Source organism: Vombatus ursinus, unplaced genomic scaffold (genome assembly GCF_900497805.2).
Source record: "Vombatus ursinus unplaced genomic scaffold, bare-nosed wombat genome assembly UNPS02014818.1, whole genome shotgun sequence".
Classification (NCBI taxonomy): domain Eukaryota; kingdom Metazoa; phylum Chordata; class Mammalia; order Diprotodontia; family Vombatidae; genus Vombatus; species Vombatus ursinus.
Window position 1 is genome coordinate 49952269 of NW_020954596.1, and position 21365 is coordinate 49973633.

The 21365-nt window shown below is 38.2% G+C and overlaps 1 protein-coding gene across 7 annotated transcripts in view; it reads right to left on the reverse strand.

Moving 5' to 3' along the window:
- Positions 1–21365, reverse strand: part of APBB2 (amyloid beta precursor protein binding family B member 2) — a 408666-nt gene that overhangs the window by 194526 nt on the left and 192775 nt on the right. For all 7 annotated transcript variants that reach the window (XM_027836187.1, XM_027836190.1, XM_027836193.1 and 4 more), the window contains one exon: positions 16735–17553. In XM_027836187.1, the coding sequence (XP_027691988.1) occupies positions 16735–17553 (819 nt within the window). The remainder of the gene's footprint in view (positions 1–16734; positions 17554–21365) is intronic.

Genomic DNA, 21365 nt, shown 5'->3' on the forward strand with positions numbered 1-21365 from the left:
GCCTTGGTTGAAGAATTGTGTTAGGCATTAGGAGAGATACAAAGCTTGATTAAGCAATGCTCTTGGCCCTCATAGAGTTTACAGTCTAGCGAGGGTACATGACACCTACAATGCCCCTAAGACACAAAATGAAACAAAAGACCGACCCTGAATCAAAGAGCTCCCAGTCTAATGGAGGAGCTCATGATCTAATGTCATAGAATCTTAAAATGAGTAAAGAACTCTCAGGGACCACTAAGGTCCTGGGAGTTCAGTCTATAATATCCATAACAAACAATTCTTGCCCGAACCATCACAGAAGGCAACATATTCCTTTTTTTTTTCTGTCTTACCTTATTAAGTAGAAATATAACTTCATGTATCTCCCTTCCCCTCCCTTATTTCTTGTTTCGCCCTCTGGGGTCAAGCAAATTTTGCTGACCTCTTCTCTCACATGACAATTCTAAAATATTTCAAGGCCACTAGAGTACTATACAAATGTAAAGGTCTTTGTTTTTGAACTAGAGTGAAAGAAGGATGGGGAAGCCAGCATCCTCAGTCATACCTATGGTAACTTCAGGAATAGGGGTGAGAGGTTTAAACCCAACAGTCAGATTTCATTTTTTATTATTATTTTTCATTAGGAGAAGCATGAGACATTCTAAATAGCCTCTGCAAATTAAAAGCAAATTCATTTCTGTGACCACCAGAAACAGGAAGATTCATTTCTTGACCTTTGTCTTTTGGCATTTTTACAAGAAGAGTGCTAAGAAACAAGGAGCCAGACAAATTTTCCACCAATACCTCTCCTTTTTAAATATAGGAAAAGGGAAGCAGAAGGAGGATTGGAATGTCCTTCTCCATCATGAAACATCTGCAACCTAACTGGGCAGAATGTTCCTTGGTACATAAAAGCACACAGGATTAAAATCTGTTCCAAGTAAAACTGTATAAATAGCAATCCTGCCCTGATTGAGCAAATAAGAAAACAGAGCCATCCCTATCTTACTGTCCCTCCGCCCTTCCCACCCCAACCCTGTGCAACATTTTGGCTTAAAGACAAGGAGCTCTTTAAGAAGAGATACATTTATTCTTCAAATTTTATTTAAAAAGGAAAAAAATTAAAGAATGTTCCTTTCAAAAGCAAATAAAACAGCACCTTTGATATTCTCAAGTGAAATTATGTTCATGAGTAAAACTAATGAAAACTAAACTATCATAAATGAAACATGAATGCTCATATGGAATGAATAATACATTACTTTAATAGTCAAATAACTCTTTCCTTCTAGTTAAATCTTTTAAAAATTAAACTATTTTCCAGTGTCGCAGTCCAGAATTCTGAAAAAAGGAAAAAGCAATATATGAACTTTTGGTAGAATCAAAATGTAAGCTGACTTGAAGTTAATGAATTCTGGTTATATTTATATATATGGTTACGGTCATAACTGACATATAAGGGTTTTCAGATTATTCCTTAAGTCACATCACAGATGGAAAATAATAGAAAGTTCTTAGATAATGATCTTTTGATAAAGACCTTTTTTGTTTAACTGGTAGAGTTTCAATAATTGAGCTTGGCTCAGACAACCAGGAGTAAAAGAATTCCATAGATATCCCATACTATTTTCTTCCTTCATAGTCAATGATGTTGCTACTTTATCTACCCAAAGGGAACGACAGAAGACAATTATCTCCTTCTCTAGGAACATAACCTGTACCTCAGCAAGACTGGACAATTCCCTATGGGCTAAACTTTTCCATTTTCTTTCCTTTGCTCATACTCTCCCACTGTACTGTTATTTGTTGAAATTTTACCCAAACTCCAAGACTCACTTCAAATGTTACTTTCTTCATGAAGCCTTCCCTTATCACCCTAAGGAGAAGTGATGTCTCCATTCCTTGAACTCCCACAACATTTCAGTAACACATTTCCCTCTTAAGTCACTTATCATAAATTGCCTTGTATTCTGTTTATTCATGGACATGTCTTTTTTTTTTCTTACTACACTACAAGTTCTTTGAAATCAGGGATCTTATCTCATAATATACGTCGTAGCTCCTAGTTCAGTGATTTGCCCATAATAAGTGTTTTTTAAAAAATGTGAATGAATGGCTGGGCATGGTGGTACAGGCCTGTAGCTCCTGCTACCTAGCTGGTACACTGTGTGAGTTCAGGAGTTCTAAGACGCAGTAGGACTCCACACTAAGTCTGACACCGATATGGTAAGCCCCCATGGCCCACCTACAAGGCTGACTAAAGAGGGACAAACTGATTCAAACTGGGAAAAAATGGCGCAGATGAAAGCTTCCAAGCCAATCAGGACTGGAATTCGGCCTATGAGTGAATGCTACATATCAGTCTCAGCAAGATAGACTCAATCTCAAAAAAATAAAAAATAAAAAAAAGAATGAATAATTGACATTTCACTACAGTTGTAGGAATCCATGTTGGATGATAATATATATGCAAAAAAGAATGCAGTTGCCATCTCGCCAGTGAAGGAAAATGAAAATCATGCAAAAGAGTTTTAGACTTGGGATCAAGAAGACCTTGGTTTAAATCCAACCTCTGACAGCAAGGTGAGCATCAGTAAGTCATATTACCTCTCTGAGTATGAATGTCCTCATGTGAATCACAGCCATAGCAACAATAATAACAATTGTTATTTATTCATTAATAGGGATATTGTGATATTCAAAGGGATAATGTGCACAAATATGTATAAAGTGATGTGTAAATCTAATGTGTATCAATACACATTTACTAAGTGGTTAATAAAACCAGGCATTGTGATAAATGCTGCAGACGCAAAACTAAAAATTGATCAGTCCCTGCCCTTGAAGAGCTTCAGTTTTTTCAGGGGAAACAACATGACATCTCCCTGCCCCAACCCCAGCTATATTAGCAAATACAAAAAAAAAATTACATATATGTGTGTGTATATATATATGTATACACATACATACATACACACATACATATATATGTATGTGTGTGTATATATATATAGATAGATAGATATAGATATAGATATATTTTAAATTTAAAGTAATAGAGGGGAAGGGAATAGGGATCCAACATCAGGGAAGAATCAGAAAATGCTTTACCTAAGGGATGACTGTAGTTGAGCTGAGCCTCAGAGAAACTTTGTGGCTCTAAGAGACAGAGAGGTAAGAAGGGAGTACTTTCCGGGCAAAAGCCCAGAGACAGATATGCTATTATCTACAAGGAACATTAAGCAGGACAGTATGGCTGGAAGATAATTTGTGTGACGGAGAGAAACCCTTAATAAACTTGGAATGTTATTAACAGCTCCCACAAAACCTGCTACCATCAGCCTTTCCACTTTTCCTCTGATAAAAGGTGAGTATACATACTCCTTAAACTAACCAGTGTTTTTCTTTCTTCAGTGCATTGGGGGAGGTGGGAGGAGTCTCTAAAGTTATGTAAACATCTCTCTACCCCTACTTGAAATCCTCAACTTGGAGACTGTGCAGAATGGGAGTTTTACCACATTCACTGCTTTTGCTAAAGTGATGACTTCTTTACAAGATGGATTCAAGGCTATGGAATCACATCTCATTAAGTCCTTTATATGAGTCGTTTTAGTGACATCCTTCAATGTGATGGAAAATGTACTGAGAAAATTGCTGAAAGCCTGTTGCCAGTTGATGAGGTTTGCCTCTTTACCTGGAGGTAGGAAAATGAGGGGATGAGGCTGGGACTCTGCTTAGTTGTAGGGCAGTTCTAAGCTTTTAAAACTTAAAAGACTTTTTTGGGAAACCCTGTAGAATTATCCCTTCTGCATTGTGGGGGTTAGGAGTATGGCACCCCCGGGATCTGGAAAATCCATATAAAAATTTTTGGCCCTCCCTTTGTACCAGAGAAGTCTGAATTATTATGCTATTAAAATATGAAATATGTTGATGTCATATAATACTATACATATATTTTATGCATTTCTGAGTTTCTAAACTTTTTCTGAGTCATCTGCTGGCCTTCGCATGTCATCTATGGCTTTTTCAAAACTTCCCAAAAATTCCCATTTAATTTCTTATGCAGACCAGCAATATATTGAAACCGCAATGGGGAGAGTCACAATGTTGGAATGGATGACTGTACATATAGTTTACATTTGGCAATTGTCTGCACAGCCCTGGGTCTCTGTGGATTTTGCATTTACTACTTACTTATGCTTCTTAATTCAAGCAACATGTCCTATACCAGCTTTTTTTGTCAAGATAATGAGAAACAGCAAGCAGCTGATAATGAAAGCCTTAAATGTTTAAAAAGATAATTGTACCAGGAGCAGCTCTGAAAGTTGACAGCTGATATATTATCTTCTATAATCTCATAGAATATATTTCCTCTCAAAATGTTTAATCCAAAAACAGCTATTACCTGCAATATCCCTTGTAAATTCTGAATTTTAGCCACCCAATAACTATTTCCATTGGTAGCATTAGATTACTTGTTGATTCTTACATTGTTCTTCTTGGTAAGATATTAACAAAAGTGACGTGTACTGGTCACCTGTGAGCCTGGACTTCTAGATGAACCACTCAGTACCATTGGGAACAACTTGGGAGCATGTACTAAATTACTTTAATCTAGCATACAGCAGGGCCTTAATAAATGCTTGTTGAATTCAACACCTGTGTTTAAATTTATTTATTCTTGATATACCAAAAAAACTTTGATAAAGAAGCCAGTTTCTGCGAGTTTCGGCTGTTCTATGGTTTATTCTCTATCGTGGAAAAAGAACTTTAATAAAAGAAACACAAAGATTTCCTTTGTATTTTAATACAGATTTTTATGGCTATATAGTTACTGTTTATGATATATGTCTCTGGAATTCTCCAAGAGGTAATATTAATTCTGCAAAATAATACCACCCCCATGTTCTCATAGGGTGCCATTTTTAAAAAGCATCATACCATACATCCTACCCTTAAGGTACAAAAATTCATTTAAGAAAATATCCCGTCTTGTATCATACAAGTACACTACGTGCGGGAGCTATTTTAAGGAACTATCACATCTGTCTTCTTCAACTCCTTCTGTCATGTCACGGAACTATCCACTGTGATGGAGTGAAGGCAAATGATTCTACAACAGCACTCTGAAGATGAAAATAAATTTTGCAGGGCACATTAGCAGAAACCAAGTTTACCCAATATCAAAGGAACTGAGAGAAAGGGAAAGGAATTTTTTAAAAAAGGCTCTATAATTATTCCGTGTTGAGTGTTTTTTTCCCCCTTAATTCTTTTTTTTTTTGAGTAGAGAATACTAATTAGAAAAAAAAATAGTTCAAAGTAGTAACACAATTACAAGACTGAAAATACAGAGAGCTCTACCGACCATATAGACCGTATGCTTTTTTTGAGGGGCAAGGTTGGACTTGTGACTTCATTATAGGTTATATGAATGCCCCATTGAGGAAACTCCCCCTACCAACTTGTGCCAACTTCTCTGCAATTTACAATCCCAGATTGTTGCCTAAAGCACTAAAGAGGTGAACTGACTCATGCTGCGTGATACAGGGTGTGTGTGTGTGTGTGTGTGTGTGTGAGTATGCGCACATGTCAAAGACAAGACTTGAACTCAGAGCTTCCCCGCTCTAAGACCAGTTCCTTATCTACTACTCATGCTACTTCTCATTCTGTTTATTACTGTTGTCATTAATAGTTCACATAATAGCTTTAATGGTTACAAAATGCTTTTTTGCACAATTGTGTTATCTGATCCTAATAACAACAAGAATTAATCCCATCTTACAAATAAGAAAACTTGGGTTTAGAGATTAAGCTAATAAGAGCTAACATTTAGGTTTGCAGAGTGCTTTACATGTGTTAACTTATTTGACATGCACAACAACCTTCTTGTTGTTGTTGTTGAGTCATTTCAGTTGTGCCCACATTTCCCAACTCCATTTTGGGGTTTTCTCAGCAAAGATACTTTAGTGGTTTGCCATTTCCTTCTCCAGCTCACTTTACAGATGAGGAATTGAGACAAGCGGGGTTAAATGGCTTGCCCAGGGTCACACAGCTAGTAAATGTCTGAGGCTGGATTTGAACTCAGATCTTTCTGACTACAATCCTTGCACTCTATCCACTCTGTTACTTAGCTGCCCCCCAACAATGCTGTGAGGGGGGTGCTATTACTTTTCCCATGTTACAGCTGAAGAAACTGAGAAAAGAAAGGCTAAATGACTTGTCCAGTGTCACACCAAGGATCTATTTCTAAGTATCTGAGGTCAGGTCCTCCTAAATCCAAGTTCCATGCTCCCAAGTCCCACTTTGCCCACTTAGCTATCAAGTGACAGAGCCAAGCCTAGAACCCAGGTCTTCTCATTCCAAGTCCAATGCTCATTCTATGAAGGAGGCTGACCCTATGAAGTAGTTAAAGCCCAGTTTACAACTGGATTTGTGTGGACACCTAAGACTAGTGGCAAAGAAATAGTGGCAAAGAGAAAGAGTCCTTTGGGGAAGCTTTCTTTAGTTCAAGGCTGGAGACTGAGTTACTTCGTATGCCACCCCTCTATTCCCCCAAAGTCCAAAATCTCTTTCCTCTAATGTTTAAAGGGTACCATGCCTAGGCTTCACCTTCATCCTTATCCTGTTCTACATAGTAAATTATATCTCTAAGTATATGCCCTATTAGATGGGAAGCAGGAATGGTATCACTTTTTTTAGTAGCCAAGTGCCTAGCACATAATAGGGGCTTGATGATAAGGGAAGTGAAAAATATAGAATTTACATCCCTAGAGGACTTCCTGGCCATTTATGCTGCAAACTGGGAGGCACCCTAAGCCACAGGACTCTGGGTGGATTTTTGTTAATTATTCATTCTTTTTTTGAGAATCATGATGAGATCACCAGGGTGAGGCCCCTGGGCACTCTTATTGTGCTTCACTTAGCACACTGCAGTAGCCCAGACTCCACAATCAACAATCCCAACAGACTGCACGGTGCCTTAAATGGAGTAAACATGGTTACTTTTGGAACCATGAACATTGGCACCTGACCCTCCCCAGAACCTAAATAACACAAGGCTCTGCTTCCTCTGATACTCTAATGTGAATGCACTGAAGAGGTGAGACTCTCCTGGTTCACACCTGAGTACTGACTGCCCTGCTTCAAATAGACTTGTGGCTACCTAAGCTCTATTTGTCATTTTTCTAAACACGTAACAGTATAATCAGGAAGAAGAACATTTCAATTATTTCAGGGAACAGTGCTAAGAATTTCAAAAAATCATTTGCATACAATTAATAATTACAAATTACTCTAGTCAATAAAGTTCACTAACATTCTTCATCAGGCAGTACTTAATCGAGCTGAGTCACTGAATGCTGCACACCTAAAAGAAATAAAACAGCACTCTTTAAAATGTTCCGTATGTCATCTAAAATAAATGAAAATCAACCTGCCCTTTCACCCAATTTATTTAAATTGGTGTCACATGTACTTAATATAACAGGACTCACTCTGAACACATTTTAAGCTAACATTTTACTTAAGTATGATACAGAGGAAAAATGTGTCTGGACACTCATAAGCTGAGTTCAAATCCAGATTAGCAGTAACTATGACCTTGGACAAATCATTCAACCTCCCTGGACCTCAGTTTCCTCATTTGTAGAATAAAGGCCTGGACCAGATGACCTCTAATGTCTCTTTGAGCTCTTGAGCAAGGATCCTCTCAGCCTACTGTTAGAGCAAATTAGTTGTGACTGCATTAATTTTCTGACTGTAACTTAGCAAACTGCAATATTACAATCAATCGGTGATCTCATGCCACCCCCAATGATTCATATGACAACTCATAGATGCCTGCCCATCTGATACTGGTGGCCTCCCATAAATCTGTAGGGCACAGGAAGGGTTCCTCCTAATCTCTCTCTCTTTTTTTTTTTTTTTTTGGCAATTGGGGTTAAGTGACTTGCCCAGGGTCACACAGCTAGTAAGTGTCAAGTGTTTGGTCTGAGGCTGGATTTGAACTCAGGTCCTCCTGACTTCAGGGTCAATGCTGTATCCACTGCGCCACCTAGCTGCCCCCCCCCAATCTCTTGATAACCTAAAACCAACCTACTCTGGTGTCTCACTGTAGAGTGGAGGTGACTCCTAGTTCTGGAAGGTGGGGGGAGGGCAGAAGCACTGTCCAATTCTGCTAGGCTAGAAAGTCTTCCAGTGTGGTTCTGGCAAAAGTCAATGCCTTCCTTTTGAGGACCAACCTAGCTAAGTATAGAAAAGCTCATTATCTTCTGGCCATCTGGGGATGAAATGTATGGCCCCAGCAATGCCTTTAGGAAACTAAGTTTTCCTTCATCTAGATTTCATTTATAATACAAGTTGTTTTTACTTTCATCCATTTCCACTGATATGCTAATATATTCTATTATACGGAATTTACAGGCTCTTTATCCATCTAGACAGGAATAATGAATTACAAGCCTTTAAATGGGAAATGACTGTCTATAATCAATGTGATACACTTTTCATTTCCCAACTAACACTGGGTAAAGATGGTTAGTTGAGTCAAGCAAAATCAAAGGTATTTTGCCTTGATAGTTTTACACATTTCTCCATATGACAACTGAGCAGTACTATATGTTGTATTTCCCTAATAATGGACAGTATTTATACAGTGCTTTAAGGTTTGCAGCATGTTTTACAAATATTATCTCATTTAATCCTCACAACAACCCTGAGATGTTGCTATCATTTTCCCCATTTTAGAGATGAGAAAATAAGGTTAGGTGACTTGCCCAGGAACACACAGCTAGAAGAGTGTCTGAGGCCACATTTGAACTTAGGACTTCAGGACTGCAAGCTCCAACTCTATCCACTGTGCCATATACCTACTTACTGCACTCCTGTGGCTAGTATTATTTACTGCACTTATCTGAGTCTGTGTTCTATCCTACTATTAGAACTAGAACATAAATTCTAAAAGAGAAGAGACCAAAAGTCTTATCTAACCTTTGTATATATCCCACCAGCCAGAGAGAGTTCTGCACACTTAAGTGGTGAATTAATATACACTGAGAATCTGGGTGCAGGCAGGCACCAGTGTCCATGTTAAAAGAAAAGTCATGACAGAATCAGGAAATGAAAGAACCATGAACATCAGAACCACCATCCTAGAGCACACTAATTGTAATTGCATTAATCTGGTTGTAATTTTAGGAAACCCAAACCAACCATTCTGTTTGGCCTTCCCTAGTCACTCAATCAGATTCTAATTTTGAGATGGGTTATTTGTTATGTGTTCATATTATACATACGAAAGCAACCTTTTTTTGTGGCATGGACCCCTTTGGCAGTCTGGTAGAACTTAAAGAACCCTCATATTTTTAAATGAACAAAATAAAATACATAGAATTACAAAGAAAACAAATTATATTGAAACATAGTTATCAAAACACATTTTTTTAAAAAATTCACAAACCCAGGTTGAAAACAATAGGAACCACAGGAATATAAGCCTCTTGAGACTGGTAACTATGTAGTTTTATCATATTAATATCTCCATTAGTACCTGGCACCTTAGCATGCTGAAGAAACTTACCATAAAAATGACAGTAATTAATAGCTAGCATTTATACATATGTGCCAATTAATGCTTACTGAATAAATACAAATTCAGAATAATAACATCTCTGTAACCTCAAACCTCAGTCCAAATTTCCCTGGAATTTGTGGCTACTTCAAATATGATCATGGGACAAATGCCCAACAGTCAAGTTGAAACACAAACCTCACTTAAGTCTAATAACTACTTTTTATCTGATACCTTCTATGCTATTATTAGAACTACCTGGTCTTTCTCTGCCAAAGCCATTAACCTCTTAGCAAAATGATACAAATGATGCATGTTTAGGGGGGAAAACCACATTCTAAGTTCTTCTGAAGTTTTCAGTAAATTTGTCATTTTATGACTGTTGTTTCTTAAAATCATAGAGTTGTAGAGCATGGATAAGGATAGGCATTGATTCTGTGCTTTCACTGGTACACACTCCCAGAGAAGGAAATTTCTTCTACCAAATCTGGTAAGTACCTTCCATGCAACTCATTGAGTCAAGTCAACAAGGATTAATCATCTGCCTACTATGTGATAGTCACCCTACTAAGCACTGGGAATACAAAGAAAGGCAGAAAAAGATAGAAAATCAATCCCTGCAGTCAAGGAGCTCACAATCTAAAGGGAAAAATAATGTGGAAATAACTAAGTACAAACAAGATATGTACAAGGTAAATCAGACATAGTATCAGAGGGAAGATATCGCCATTAGTAGGGATCCAGAAAGGCTTCTCACAGAATGTGGGGTTTTGGCTGAGACGTGAAGGAATCCAAGAGGCAGAGATGAGGAGGGAGAGTATTCCAGGAATGGAGGAAAGCCTATGGAAATGCTGAGTCAGAAGACGGAGCGTCACATTAAAGGAGTAAGGAGGCCAGTGCCACTGAGTTTATGGAAGGGAGAATAAGAAGACTGGAAAGGAAGTACCGTTACAAATGGCTTTTAAAGTCAAACGGAGGATTTCATATTTGATGCGAGAGATAATAGGAAGTCTACTAAATATGGGGTTGACATGGTCAGGCCTGCCTGATCGTTAGGAAGATCATTTTGACAGCTAAGTAGACGGAACGGAGTGGGGAGAGACTTGAGGAAGGGAGACCAAGCAGACCAGTGCAGTAGGTTAGGAAGGAGTGTGGCTTTATTGCCTCATTCTTGTCGTTCCTCCCATCAGTTCTAATTGTTCTTTACATCATGACTAATGGGAAAAAATACGTTTAACATGAATGTATATGTAGAGCTTTTATCAGATTGCATGCCGTCTCAGGGTGGGGGGAAGAAGTGGGAGGGGGAGAAAATTTAAAACTCAAAATCTTGTGGAAGTGAATGTTGAAAACTAAAAATAAATTAATTAATTTTAAAAATTAAAAAAAATAGTTCAGGCAGGAGGAGACGAAGGTCTTCACCAAGGTGATGGTAGTATCATAGGACAGAAGTAGAAGTATATGAAAGATGTTATGAAGGTAAGAAACTACAGAACTTGGAAAAGGACTGGATATGGGGAATGAAAGAGAGTGAGGACTCAAGGATGACATCCAAGTTTTGAGCCTGGGTGTCTGGGAAAATGGTGATATGATCACAAGTAATAGGGAAGTTAAGAAAAATAGAGGGTTTTTTTTGGGAAAAGACAATGAGTTAAGTTTTGGACATGTTGAGTTTAAGTTGTCTATGGGACATTTAACTGAAGATGTCCAATAGGCAGTTGGAGATGTAAGACTGGAGATCAGTAGAGAGGTGAAGGCTAAATAATTAGATCTGAGAATCATTTGCATAGGTGATAACCAAATATCATGAACTGATAAGATCATCAAGCAAAATAGTTTAGAGGGAGAAAAGAAGGGAGCCCAGGGCAGAACCGTAAGTGATACCCACTGTTACCAAGCACAACCGATAACTTATCTTATTAGAGAATTGCCTAGGACTGAGAGTGATTTGCGCAGGGTTCAACAACCAGGATATCTAAGGAAGGACTTGAACTCAGATCTTCTGAACTCCAAAGCCAGATCTCTATCTACCACACAACAATATCTTTCTAGACTGAAAAAAAAAAGGAAGTTAAGATCATCTAGCCCAATTCCCTCCCTCCTTTGACAGATGGGCTAATGGGAAATCTGAAAATTAAATGACCTGCTCAAGATCTCAGATAAAGGCAGGCCCCAGAATAGAAGCTAGGACTCATAGTTGCCAATCTAGTGATTTTACTTCCTGCTGCATCAGAATGCTTCCTATTTCATCTGCTATTCCACCCTCCCCATATCATTCAATGATCCAATACAGACTACCTAAAACAAGCATACAGAAAGATATAATGCACTGAATGCATGATGAGTGTAAAAAAAAATGTGAGGAAAAAGTTGGAGGAGAAAATAGTCAATCTCCTCTGCTACGCCCTCAATTTTATATCAGAAACAGCTTTGTAACTTGGATAGATGAGCCTAGGGCACATAACATCTCTTCGAAGTCAGACCATCAAAAGTCAATGTAAAAATGATTTTTTGAAAAGCAGACACAAACACTCTCATGACACAGTATGCAGTATATATTTGGGGGGGGGAACATTTTAAAAGCATTATTCGTTAAGAATGAGCAGCTAGGTAGCACAGTGGTACAGAGTACTGGGTTCATCTTCCTGAGTTCAAATCCAGTCTCAAACATTTCCTAACTATGTGACCCTAGGCAAGTCCCTTAACATCTGATTGCCTGACAAAAGAATCCACTGGAGAAAGAAATGGTGAAACCACTTCCAGTATCTTTGCTAATTTAACCCCTTGGACAGTTGGTCCACAAGGTCATGAAGAGTTAGACATGACTGATTGACTGAATGACAACAACAAAAATTCATTAAGAATAACTTATGTTACAAAACACCAGCATCTTCCACCCATTACCTGATATTTTAAATGTATCCCTTGGCCAAGATGGCAGAGAAAAGGCAGCGACTCACCTGAGCTCCCCCCAAAATCCCTCCTAACACCTTTAAATAATGCCATAAAACAATTCCTGAGCAGCAGAACCCACAAAAGGTTGGGGTGAAATAATTTTCCAGCCAAAGACAACTTAGAAGGTCAGCAGGAAAGATCTGTCACATGCTGGTGAGGGAGGAGCACAGTCCAGAGCAGGCCACACCAGCATAGACCCACTCCAGGAAACCATCAACAGGCTTTGGGAGCCACTAAAATCAGCAGCGGCAGCAGCTGCTTCCAGAGCTCTCAGCCCACAGATGGTAAGGGGGTCAAACAACTGATCAGAAGGAGATTCTAGGGGTCTCTTTGCTAGCACTGAAGCAGGACTCTTGCTTTGCCCATACTTAGCAGGTCTCAGTCCTGGGTGGCAGTCCCAGGGCAAGGAGGAGCACTAGCACACCAGAGCTTGCAGGTGCAATGGAGCAGGGACCTTAGTCACAGTTCCAGGGCAGAAAAGAGTGTTTGTGGTCTCTCACAGACCAGAGCACAGGCCAGAAGAATAGTAAAAACACCTCTCCTTAGATCATACCAATCTTGGAAGAACTGAAAACTTACAGGTCCCTAGAAGTATCTCTGAAAACAGCTGCACAAAACCTCTAAAGCTTGGGACAGTGCATCTTCTACTCTACTTTAGCAAGGGGTTAAAAGTCAAGAAATAGGCTGGGGAAATGAGCAAACAACAGAAAAAAATTCTGACCATAGAAAGTTACTATGGTCACAAGGAAGATCAAAACATACTCAGAAGAACAAAGTCAAAGCTCCTACATCCAAAGCCTCTAAGAAAAATATGAATTGGTCCCAGGGCATGGAAGAGCTCAGAAAGGACTTTGAAAATCAAGTAAGAGAGGTAAAGGAAAAACTGGGAAGAGAAATGAGAATGATGCAAGAAAATCATGGAAAACAAGTCAACAACTTGGTAAAGAAGACATAAAAAAAATACTGAAGAAAATAACACCTTAAAAAACAGACTAGGGTCAACTCGCAAAAGAAGTCCAAATGAGGAGAAGAATGCCGTAAAAGGCAGAATTGGCTATATGGAAAAAGAGGTACAAAAATTCACTGAAGAAAAAAAAATCCTTAAAAGGTAGAATTGGACAGCTGGAAAAAGATGTATAAAAATTCACTGAAGAAAAAAAAATCCTTAAAAATATTCTTAAAAAAGAATTGGGCAAATGGAAGATAATGACTTTATGAAAAATCAAGAAACAACAAAACAAAACCAAAAGAATGAAAAAATAGAAGGCAATGTGAAACATCTTATTGGAAAAATAACTGACCTGGAAAATAGATCCAGGAGAGATAATTTTTAAATTATTAGACTACTTGGAAGCCATGATTACCAAAAAAAAAAAAAAAGAGCCTAGACATCATCTTTCAAGATAAGAAATTATCAACGAAAACTGCCCTGATAATCTAAAACCACAGTGTAAAATAGAAATTGAAAGAATCCATTGATCATCTCCTGAAAGAGATCCCAAAATGAAAACTCCTCAGAATATTACAGCCAAATTCCAGACCTCCCAGATCAAGAAGAAAATACTGCAAGCAGCCAGAAACAATTCAAGTATCATGGAGTCACAGTCAGGATAACACAATATTTAGCAGCTTCTACATTAAAGGATTGGAGGGTGTGGAATATGATATTCTGGAGGGCAAAGAAGCTAAAATTATAACCAAGAATCACCTACCCAGCAAAACTGAGTATAATCCTTCAGGGGGGGAAATAGATATTCAATGAGATAGAAGACTTTCAAACACTCTTGATGAAAAGCCCAGAGCTGAACAGAAAATTTGACTTTGAAATACAAGACTCAAGAGAAGCATAAATAGTTAAACAAGAAAGGGTAATCATAAGGGATTTAATAAGGTTAAACTGTTTACATTCCTACATAGGAAGATGACACTTGTAACTCATGAGAACACTCTCATTATTTGGGCAGTTAGAAGAAGTATATATAGACAGAGGGCACAGGTGTGAGTTGAATACGAAGGAATGATATCTAAAAAAATAAAATTAAGCAGTGAGAGAGGAATGTACTAGGAGAAAGGGAAAGGGAGAGGTAGAATGGGGTAAATTATCTCACATAAAAGAGGCAAGAAAAAACTCTTACAGTAGAGGAGAAGAGAGGGGAAGGGGGAATGAGTGAACCTTAATCTCATCAGAATTGGCTCAATAACACACACTCAATTGGGTACAGAAATCTATCTTATCATACAGGAAAGTAGGAAGAGAATAAAAGAAGGTAGTCAGAAGTGATAGAAGGGAGGGCAGATTGGGGGAGGGAGTAGTCAGAAGCAAAACACTTTTGAGGAGGGAGAGGGTGAAAGGAGAGAGAGAATAGAATAAACAAGGGGGGAACAAGATGGAGGGAAACAGAGTTAGCAATTGTAACTGTGAAAAAAAAGTTTGAAGTGAGCTTCTCTAATAAAGGGCCTCATTTCTCAAACATATAGAGAACTGAGTCAAATTTATAAATGTAAGAGTCAAAAGATATGAACGGTTTTCAGATGAAATAATCAAAGCTATCTATAGCCATGTGAAAAAAAATGCTCTAACCCACTATTGACTGGAGAAATGCAAATTAAAACAATTCTGATACCTCATATCTGTTAGATTGGCTAATGGGACAGAAAAGGTAAATGACAAATGTTGGACGGGATGTGGGGAAAATGAGACATTAATGCACTGTTGGTGGAGTTGTGAACTGATTCAACCATTCTGTAGAGCAATTTGGAACTAAGGCCAAAGGGCTATAAAACCATGCATACCCTTTGCCCTAGCAATACCGCTCCTAGGTCTATATCTCAAAAGAGATAAAAAAACAAAAGGAAAAGGATCTATATGTACAAAAATATTTATAGCAGCTGTTTTCTGGTGGCAAAGAATTAGAAATTGAAGGGATGCCCATCAATTGGGGAAAGGCTGAACAAATTGTGGTATGTGACTCTGATGAAATACTATTGTGCTCTAAGAAATGATGAGCAGGATGCTCCCAGAAAAACCTGGAAAGACTTACATGAGCTGATACAAAGTGAAATGTACTGTGTACAAAGTAACGGCAATATTATAAGATGATCAGCTGTGAATGACTTAGTTATTCTCAGCAGTATAATGATCCAAGACAACTCTGAAGGACTTATGATGAAAAATGCTCTCCATTCCCAGAGAAAGAACTGATGGTGTCTGAATACACATTGAAGCATATTTTTTAAGTTATTTTTCTTGAGGGATTTTTTTTGGTCTGTTTTCTTTCACAACATGACTAATATGGAAATGTTTTGCATGACTGTATATGTATAATTTATATCAAATTGTTTGATTTCTAAATGAAGGAGTATGGGGAGGGAGGAAGGGAGAGAATGTGGAACTCAGAGTTTGAAAAATGAATGTTAGAAATTGTTTTTACATGTAATTGAAAAAAATAAAATGCTAAATATATTTTTAAAAAAAAATTTTAAATGTACCCCCTAACTATCTGTCTGAGCCTCCTTTGAATTGTTAGATTCTATGATCAGTTCTTAAACGGGCAAGAAGCTAGAGAGTTCATATCTGGGCCAAGATACTATTCCTTCTTTGTACAATTTTGCCACCTTGCTCATAAATAGTAAATGTCTTACTATTCCAAACTAAATACTGGGAAGAACCACTTAAAATTAATTTTTTAATCTAAACTATTAAATATAAATGGAATCATGCTACTTTAAAGCACATACTGTTATTTGAACTAGTCTACCCAGTCTAACAATGACTAGAGGTCATTAGGAGAACCACTCCAAAGTAGTCCTTAAGGAGTAAAATGGTTTGAAATTGACACAGTAGTGTGCTTATATAATCTATTCTCATAAACAGGTTAGAGATTGCCCTTATAATTCAATGTGCCTTATTAAAATATTTAGCAAACCTCTTCTTTCATAGGTAGCTCCAAGATAGACTTCAGCGCAGGTTCCATCCAAACCATCACAAATACAAAATTTAGGTTTTGCTATACTTAGTATTTTAAGAAACTGTTTCTTTCACAAACAAAATAAAGCTAGCCTAAAGACTACCCAATGTTTGTTTCTAACACAAATCATTTCATCTTATTTCAGCTGTGTAAAACCGAGAAGGGAGTGTGTCTGTTAGGCCGGGGCACAGGAGCTTAAAGGTATTATTGCTATTGTGTTGTTATTATTACTCTACATTCTGCCCTCCTCCCAGCAGTCTGTACCTGTTTCATCTGGGGAGCTAGGTGAAGCACTGTCCTGGGATAACGTGGTCCAGCTAGATTCTTCATCACTCGGAGCCAGGTTCTGAATCCGGTGGAGAGCACAATCCGTCTTCGCCCCTGTTTTAGGATGGTCCTTCTTGGTCTCGGGGCTGGATGACACAGCGGCTACCTGGCCATCCTCTGGACTCGACTGGTGTTTATGCGGCTTCCGCGGCAACACGTCCCCATTCCCAATCACGGTGGAGGCCTGGCCCTGGCTTCCACCAGACTTCTCTTCCATCACCACATGGCTGTCCCCCAGGTTCTGTTCTAGTTCCCGGGCTGAGGTTTCCAGGTCTGCATAGTAATTGAGGAAGCTCTTGGTTCTCCTAGGCCGGGATGGTAGTATTTCACAGCCTGAGGGATCCTGGGGATTTGGCTCTTTACCCTCTAACTTCTCAGAAGTTATGTTTATGACTGCAGTGGGGGAGACATTCTTGTTTGGATCCTGAGGCCCCTGTTGCTCTGCTGCCTTCCGGAGCTGGTTCTCACCATTCTTCACCAGCTTTATGTTGGCAGAGCTGTTTCCCAGGAGGGGTTGTGCAGCAGGATCGGAGAGGCCCATTGCTGTCTGGATATTAGTCAGTGCATATTTTTTCCTGCATTTGGGAGGTGTGCTGTTCTTGGTTTCGGTGTGTTTTATTTCAGCATTCAACAATTCGTTATGGGAGGAGCGGAGATTAAGGGTGTTCGGTGGTGTGGCAGGGCTGTTTCTATTCACAACGTCTGTTGTGTTGCTGCTGGCCATAAACACTGCCAAGGTGTCTGCACTGGAGTCAACTAGAAAAGAAAGAGGAGAATGAATAGCCATGAGGGGACATGTTTAGGCTATTTAGCATCCAGAGTAAACAAATGCTTGCATATATTAACCCACAAGAACGAACACTTCCCCACAACACCTATCTTCATTATGAACAGCAGACTCATGTTCTCCTTCTCCCTTACCATTCGTATTTCAAGTAGATCTAAGTAAGATAGATGAAATCCACATAAATTAAATTTACAATAAGAAATACAGGGATCAGGGCTCCAAGATTTTACATATGATAAAATCTATTTCTTCTACTCAGACATTGTTATCTCAGTCAAATACCAAACCCTGGTATTTTATATGAGCATTTTTCCCAAGACAATGAAACTCTTCTTTTTATAATCTTGAAAATTGCTCCTCACCTTTAAAAAAAAAAAGAAGGACATAGCTTCCCCTTTCTTTTGATGCTCCAGGGTATAAGAAAATTGGCAAGAAATCTTATGAGATTCCCATTCCCTAATTAGCCTGAGAGGTCATTACTCAATGATATAGCCAAAGTAATGTTCTCAACTCTGCTTAGGAAGGATCTTATGAATGAGTGAGAAATAAAATATCTTACAGAGTTCTTTGCTGGTGTGTATATTCCTTTAATGTTCTTGTTTACATATTTTTGACCTGGACATCATACTTGTATTCAGATCTATTTTGAAATAACTATTTAAATTTATTGGGGGTAAACACACACACACACACACACACACACACACGCACACGCACACGCCATTCATACCATGTATTGTGCCCTTGGCTATGGATGACATGTTAGATCCCCAAACAGAATTAGAATATACTCCTGAAATGAAATACAGACTCAGCTGTTTGCCGGCATCATATGCCCCCTCAGAACTCCTAGGAAACAACTTGACAGCTGCATTTATCTCAAGTATGGCTCACGCTTTACGTGATTTATTCCACGTGTTTTATAAGGACAGAAGAGAATAAAATGAGCTATTAAAGAATGACTAAGTCCCAAGCTTTCTGCAGCCTGTTGGAAATCACTTTTCCCTTTATTCTTATCTGATCCATCTAAGATCCTTTTTTTGATTGCTCCCACTAACTGGAAACCAGAAACAGAATGGAGCCTTAGCATTCCTGAAATACCTGTGAGACACTGGACCACTCTTTCCTTTCCTCGGGCAAAACAGAAGCAGAAAGGCATAAAAAAGTGTGGATGGAATTTTCCCTGTGCAGGCCCTGTGTTTTTCTACTGCCATTCTGAGGACGCTTTTCCTTGTACTCAAGCTAGGACATCTATTCCAAAGAACATCTATCTTGAGTTTCATCCAGTGGTTGTTAAGGTTTTACTGAAATGCATGGACCTTCAGAGTAAAGAGTGTTCAGGCTCTACTATAATAGTTACAATACTGCAATTTTAATAAAGTTAGTAATATCACCAGAGACTATCTTTTTCAAAAAAAATTTTTTTTCCAATTAAAAATCTGTTTTCTCTCCCTATCTTTTCTCCCTTTGAAGAAAAAAAAAAAAGAAAATCCTTATAATAACTATATAACTACAATAACCAATTCCTGCCACTGGCCATCTCTAAAAAGTCTGCCTTAATCTGTACCCTGAATCTATCATCTATGGATGTTACTAATTTTTTTCTTTATCACTTAAAAATCTTAATGACAATAAGGTAATACTACGACCTCAAGGACTGTCTTCTATCTAGTTGTTACTAGAAAGAAGTTTTGGCTTACTTCATTAGTAATCACATAAGTTTTCCTAAAGGATATTACTTTCAATTCCTAGGTTTTTGTACAACGTACAAGAATTTTTAAAATGCCTTTTATACGTTGGTACTAATTGATACCCTCTATGACACCCAAGCTGTCAGTAACTTCTACCACCTTTATCACACTCCTAAAAGTTCTTCTGGTTGTAAATTACAGTTTTAAAAATGGACCATTTTGAAAAAAAATCTCCCTATGAATCCTTTCCACAACCAAAGCATGTACACAATTTGGTTTGGAATACTTAATAATGATCATCTAATGGACAAGTGAAAGTTAATCCTCAAATGGAAGGCAGTCAGGGAAACTAACTAAATAAATTGTAGTGCCCAATACCATAGCCTAGGAACTTACATCTATTCAAAAGGATCCTGAATTAAAATGTAAGGCAGCTGACAAATTGACTCATGATATCCCTATGATCAGATGCAGAAACATACAACGCTGAAACTAACAAAGTAAAATTTAATAAGGAAAAATGTAAGGTACAGTGCTCAGGATCAAAAGCTCAACAACCCAAGTGAAAGACTGTGAAAAGGCTTAAGATATTAGATGAAGTCAAGGTCAAAATGAGTGAATAGTGTGATATGGTTGCTGTGAAGTCATTAATTATTATTAACTATTAATATTATATAATATATTCTATTATATATAATTATAATACTATAATAATTTAAAAGAAATAGTGTTCAGAAAAAGGCAAGAAAGTGGAACTGTAATCTGCAGAGGTCAGGAAACATCCACAGAATTATGTTTACTTCTGAGTACGACATTTTAAGAAGGACATTAGCAAACTAGAATAGCTCCAGTGAACAAGGGAACAGGAAAGTTAAGGATGTTCAGTTGGGAAACAAGAACACATGATACTAAATTTTTTTTAAAATTCAAAGATATGAAGGGCTTTCATGTAGTCAGTGAGTTAATAAATATGCATTAAGTGACTACTGTGTGCAGCCACTGTGCTGAACCCTGGGAATACAAAGAAAGGCCAAAGAGGAGGGAAAGGAAATAAGCATTTACACAGCCCCTGCTATATACTATACAATACCTATGTGCCACTGCTAAGTGCTTTACAAATATTATCTCATTTGAGCCTCACAACAACCCTGTGAAGCAAGTGAAAATGACACTGGCAAATAGGAGTACCTTCAGTAAACAGCTCAATTAGGGATCTGGAGAGGCAACATGAAAAGAAAACTGACCTCCAAGCTAGGAAGACTTGGATTGAGCTCCACCTTTCAAATGTACTGGCTGTATGAAACTACTTTACTTCTCAGCACTCCAGGCATTTCTCTAAGTGTGTATGTAAGTTGCAGAGAAGACATTGACCTGAATTGGCAAAGGGAGTTTTCTCACTTGGGAGTTGCCTCTAAAAATGAAATCACAGATCCAGTCCTGTCTTCCCTCTCCCTCCTCTTCTCAAACCCTAGCCCCCAGCAGAAGGCAAGCTCCTTCAGAAAGGGACTATTTCATTTTTGTGTTTTTATATCCCATAATACACAACTCAGTGCTTAGCACGTCGCCTGGCACACAGCAGCTGCTTAAAAGATGCTTGTTGACTAAATAAATGATTATTGAATTGAATTGCATAAAGAGAAAATGGATTTCTCACCATCGGAGATTGTGGCTATCTGTTAAGGAGGGTACAGAATATATATGTGCAGCAAATGCAAATATGGATTATGTGATCACTGTAGTTGAGAAGAACCTCAAGAATTTCATCATTTTATCAAGTACTACTAAGCAGATAGTTCAAGTCCTACAGAAGTCAGGACTGTGAGAAAATTTCAGGATACGGCCCGTGTGCACTTCTATTTGGACAAGCTACCCTTTACATAAGAAAATAAACTTCTCGAGAGCAGAGGCTGTTAAATTTTTGCTTCATATCCCCAGCACTCAGCATAGTATGCCTGGTACATAGTAGGCACCTAATAAATTCTTGATGATTAGGAGGAAAAAATCCAAAGACGTGAAATTGCCTGACACTTTTTTTTTTGTCCAGGCAATGGGGTTAAGTGACTTGCCCAGGGTCACACAGCTAGTAAATG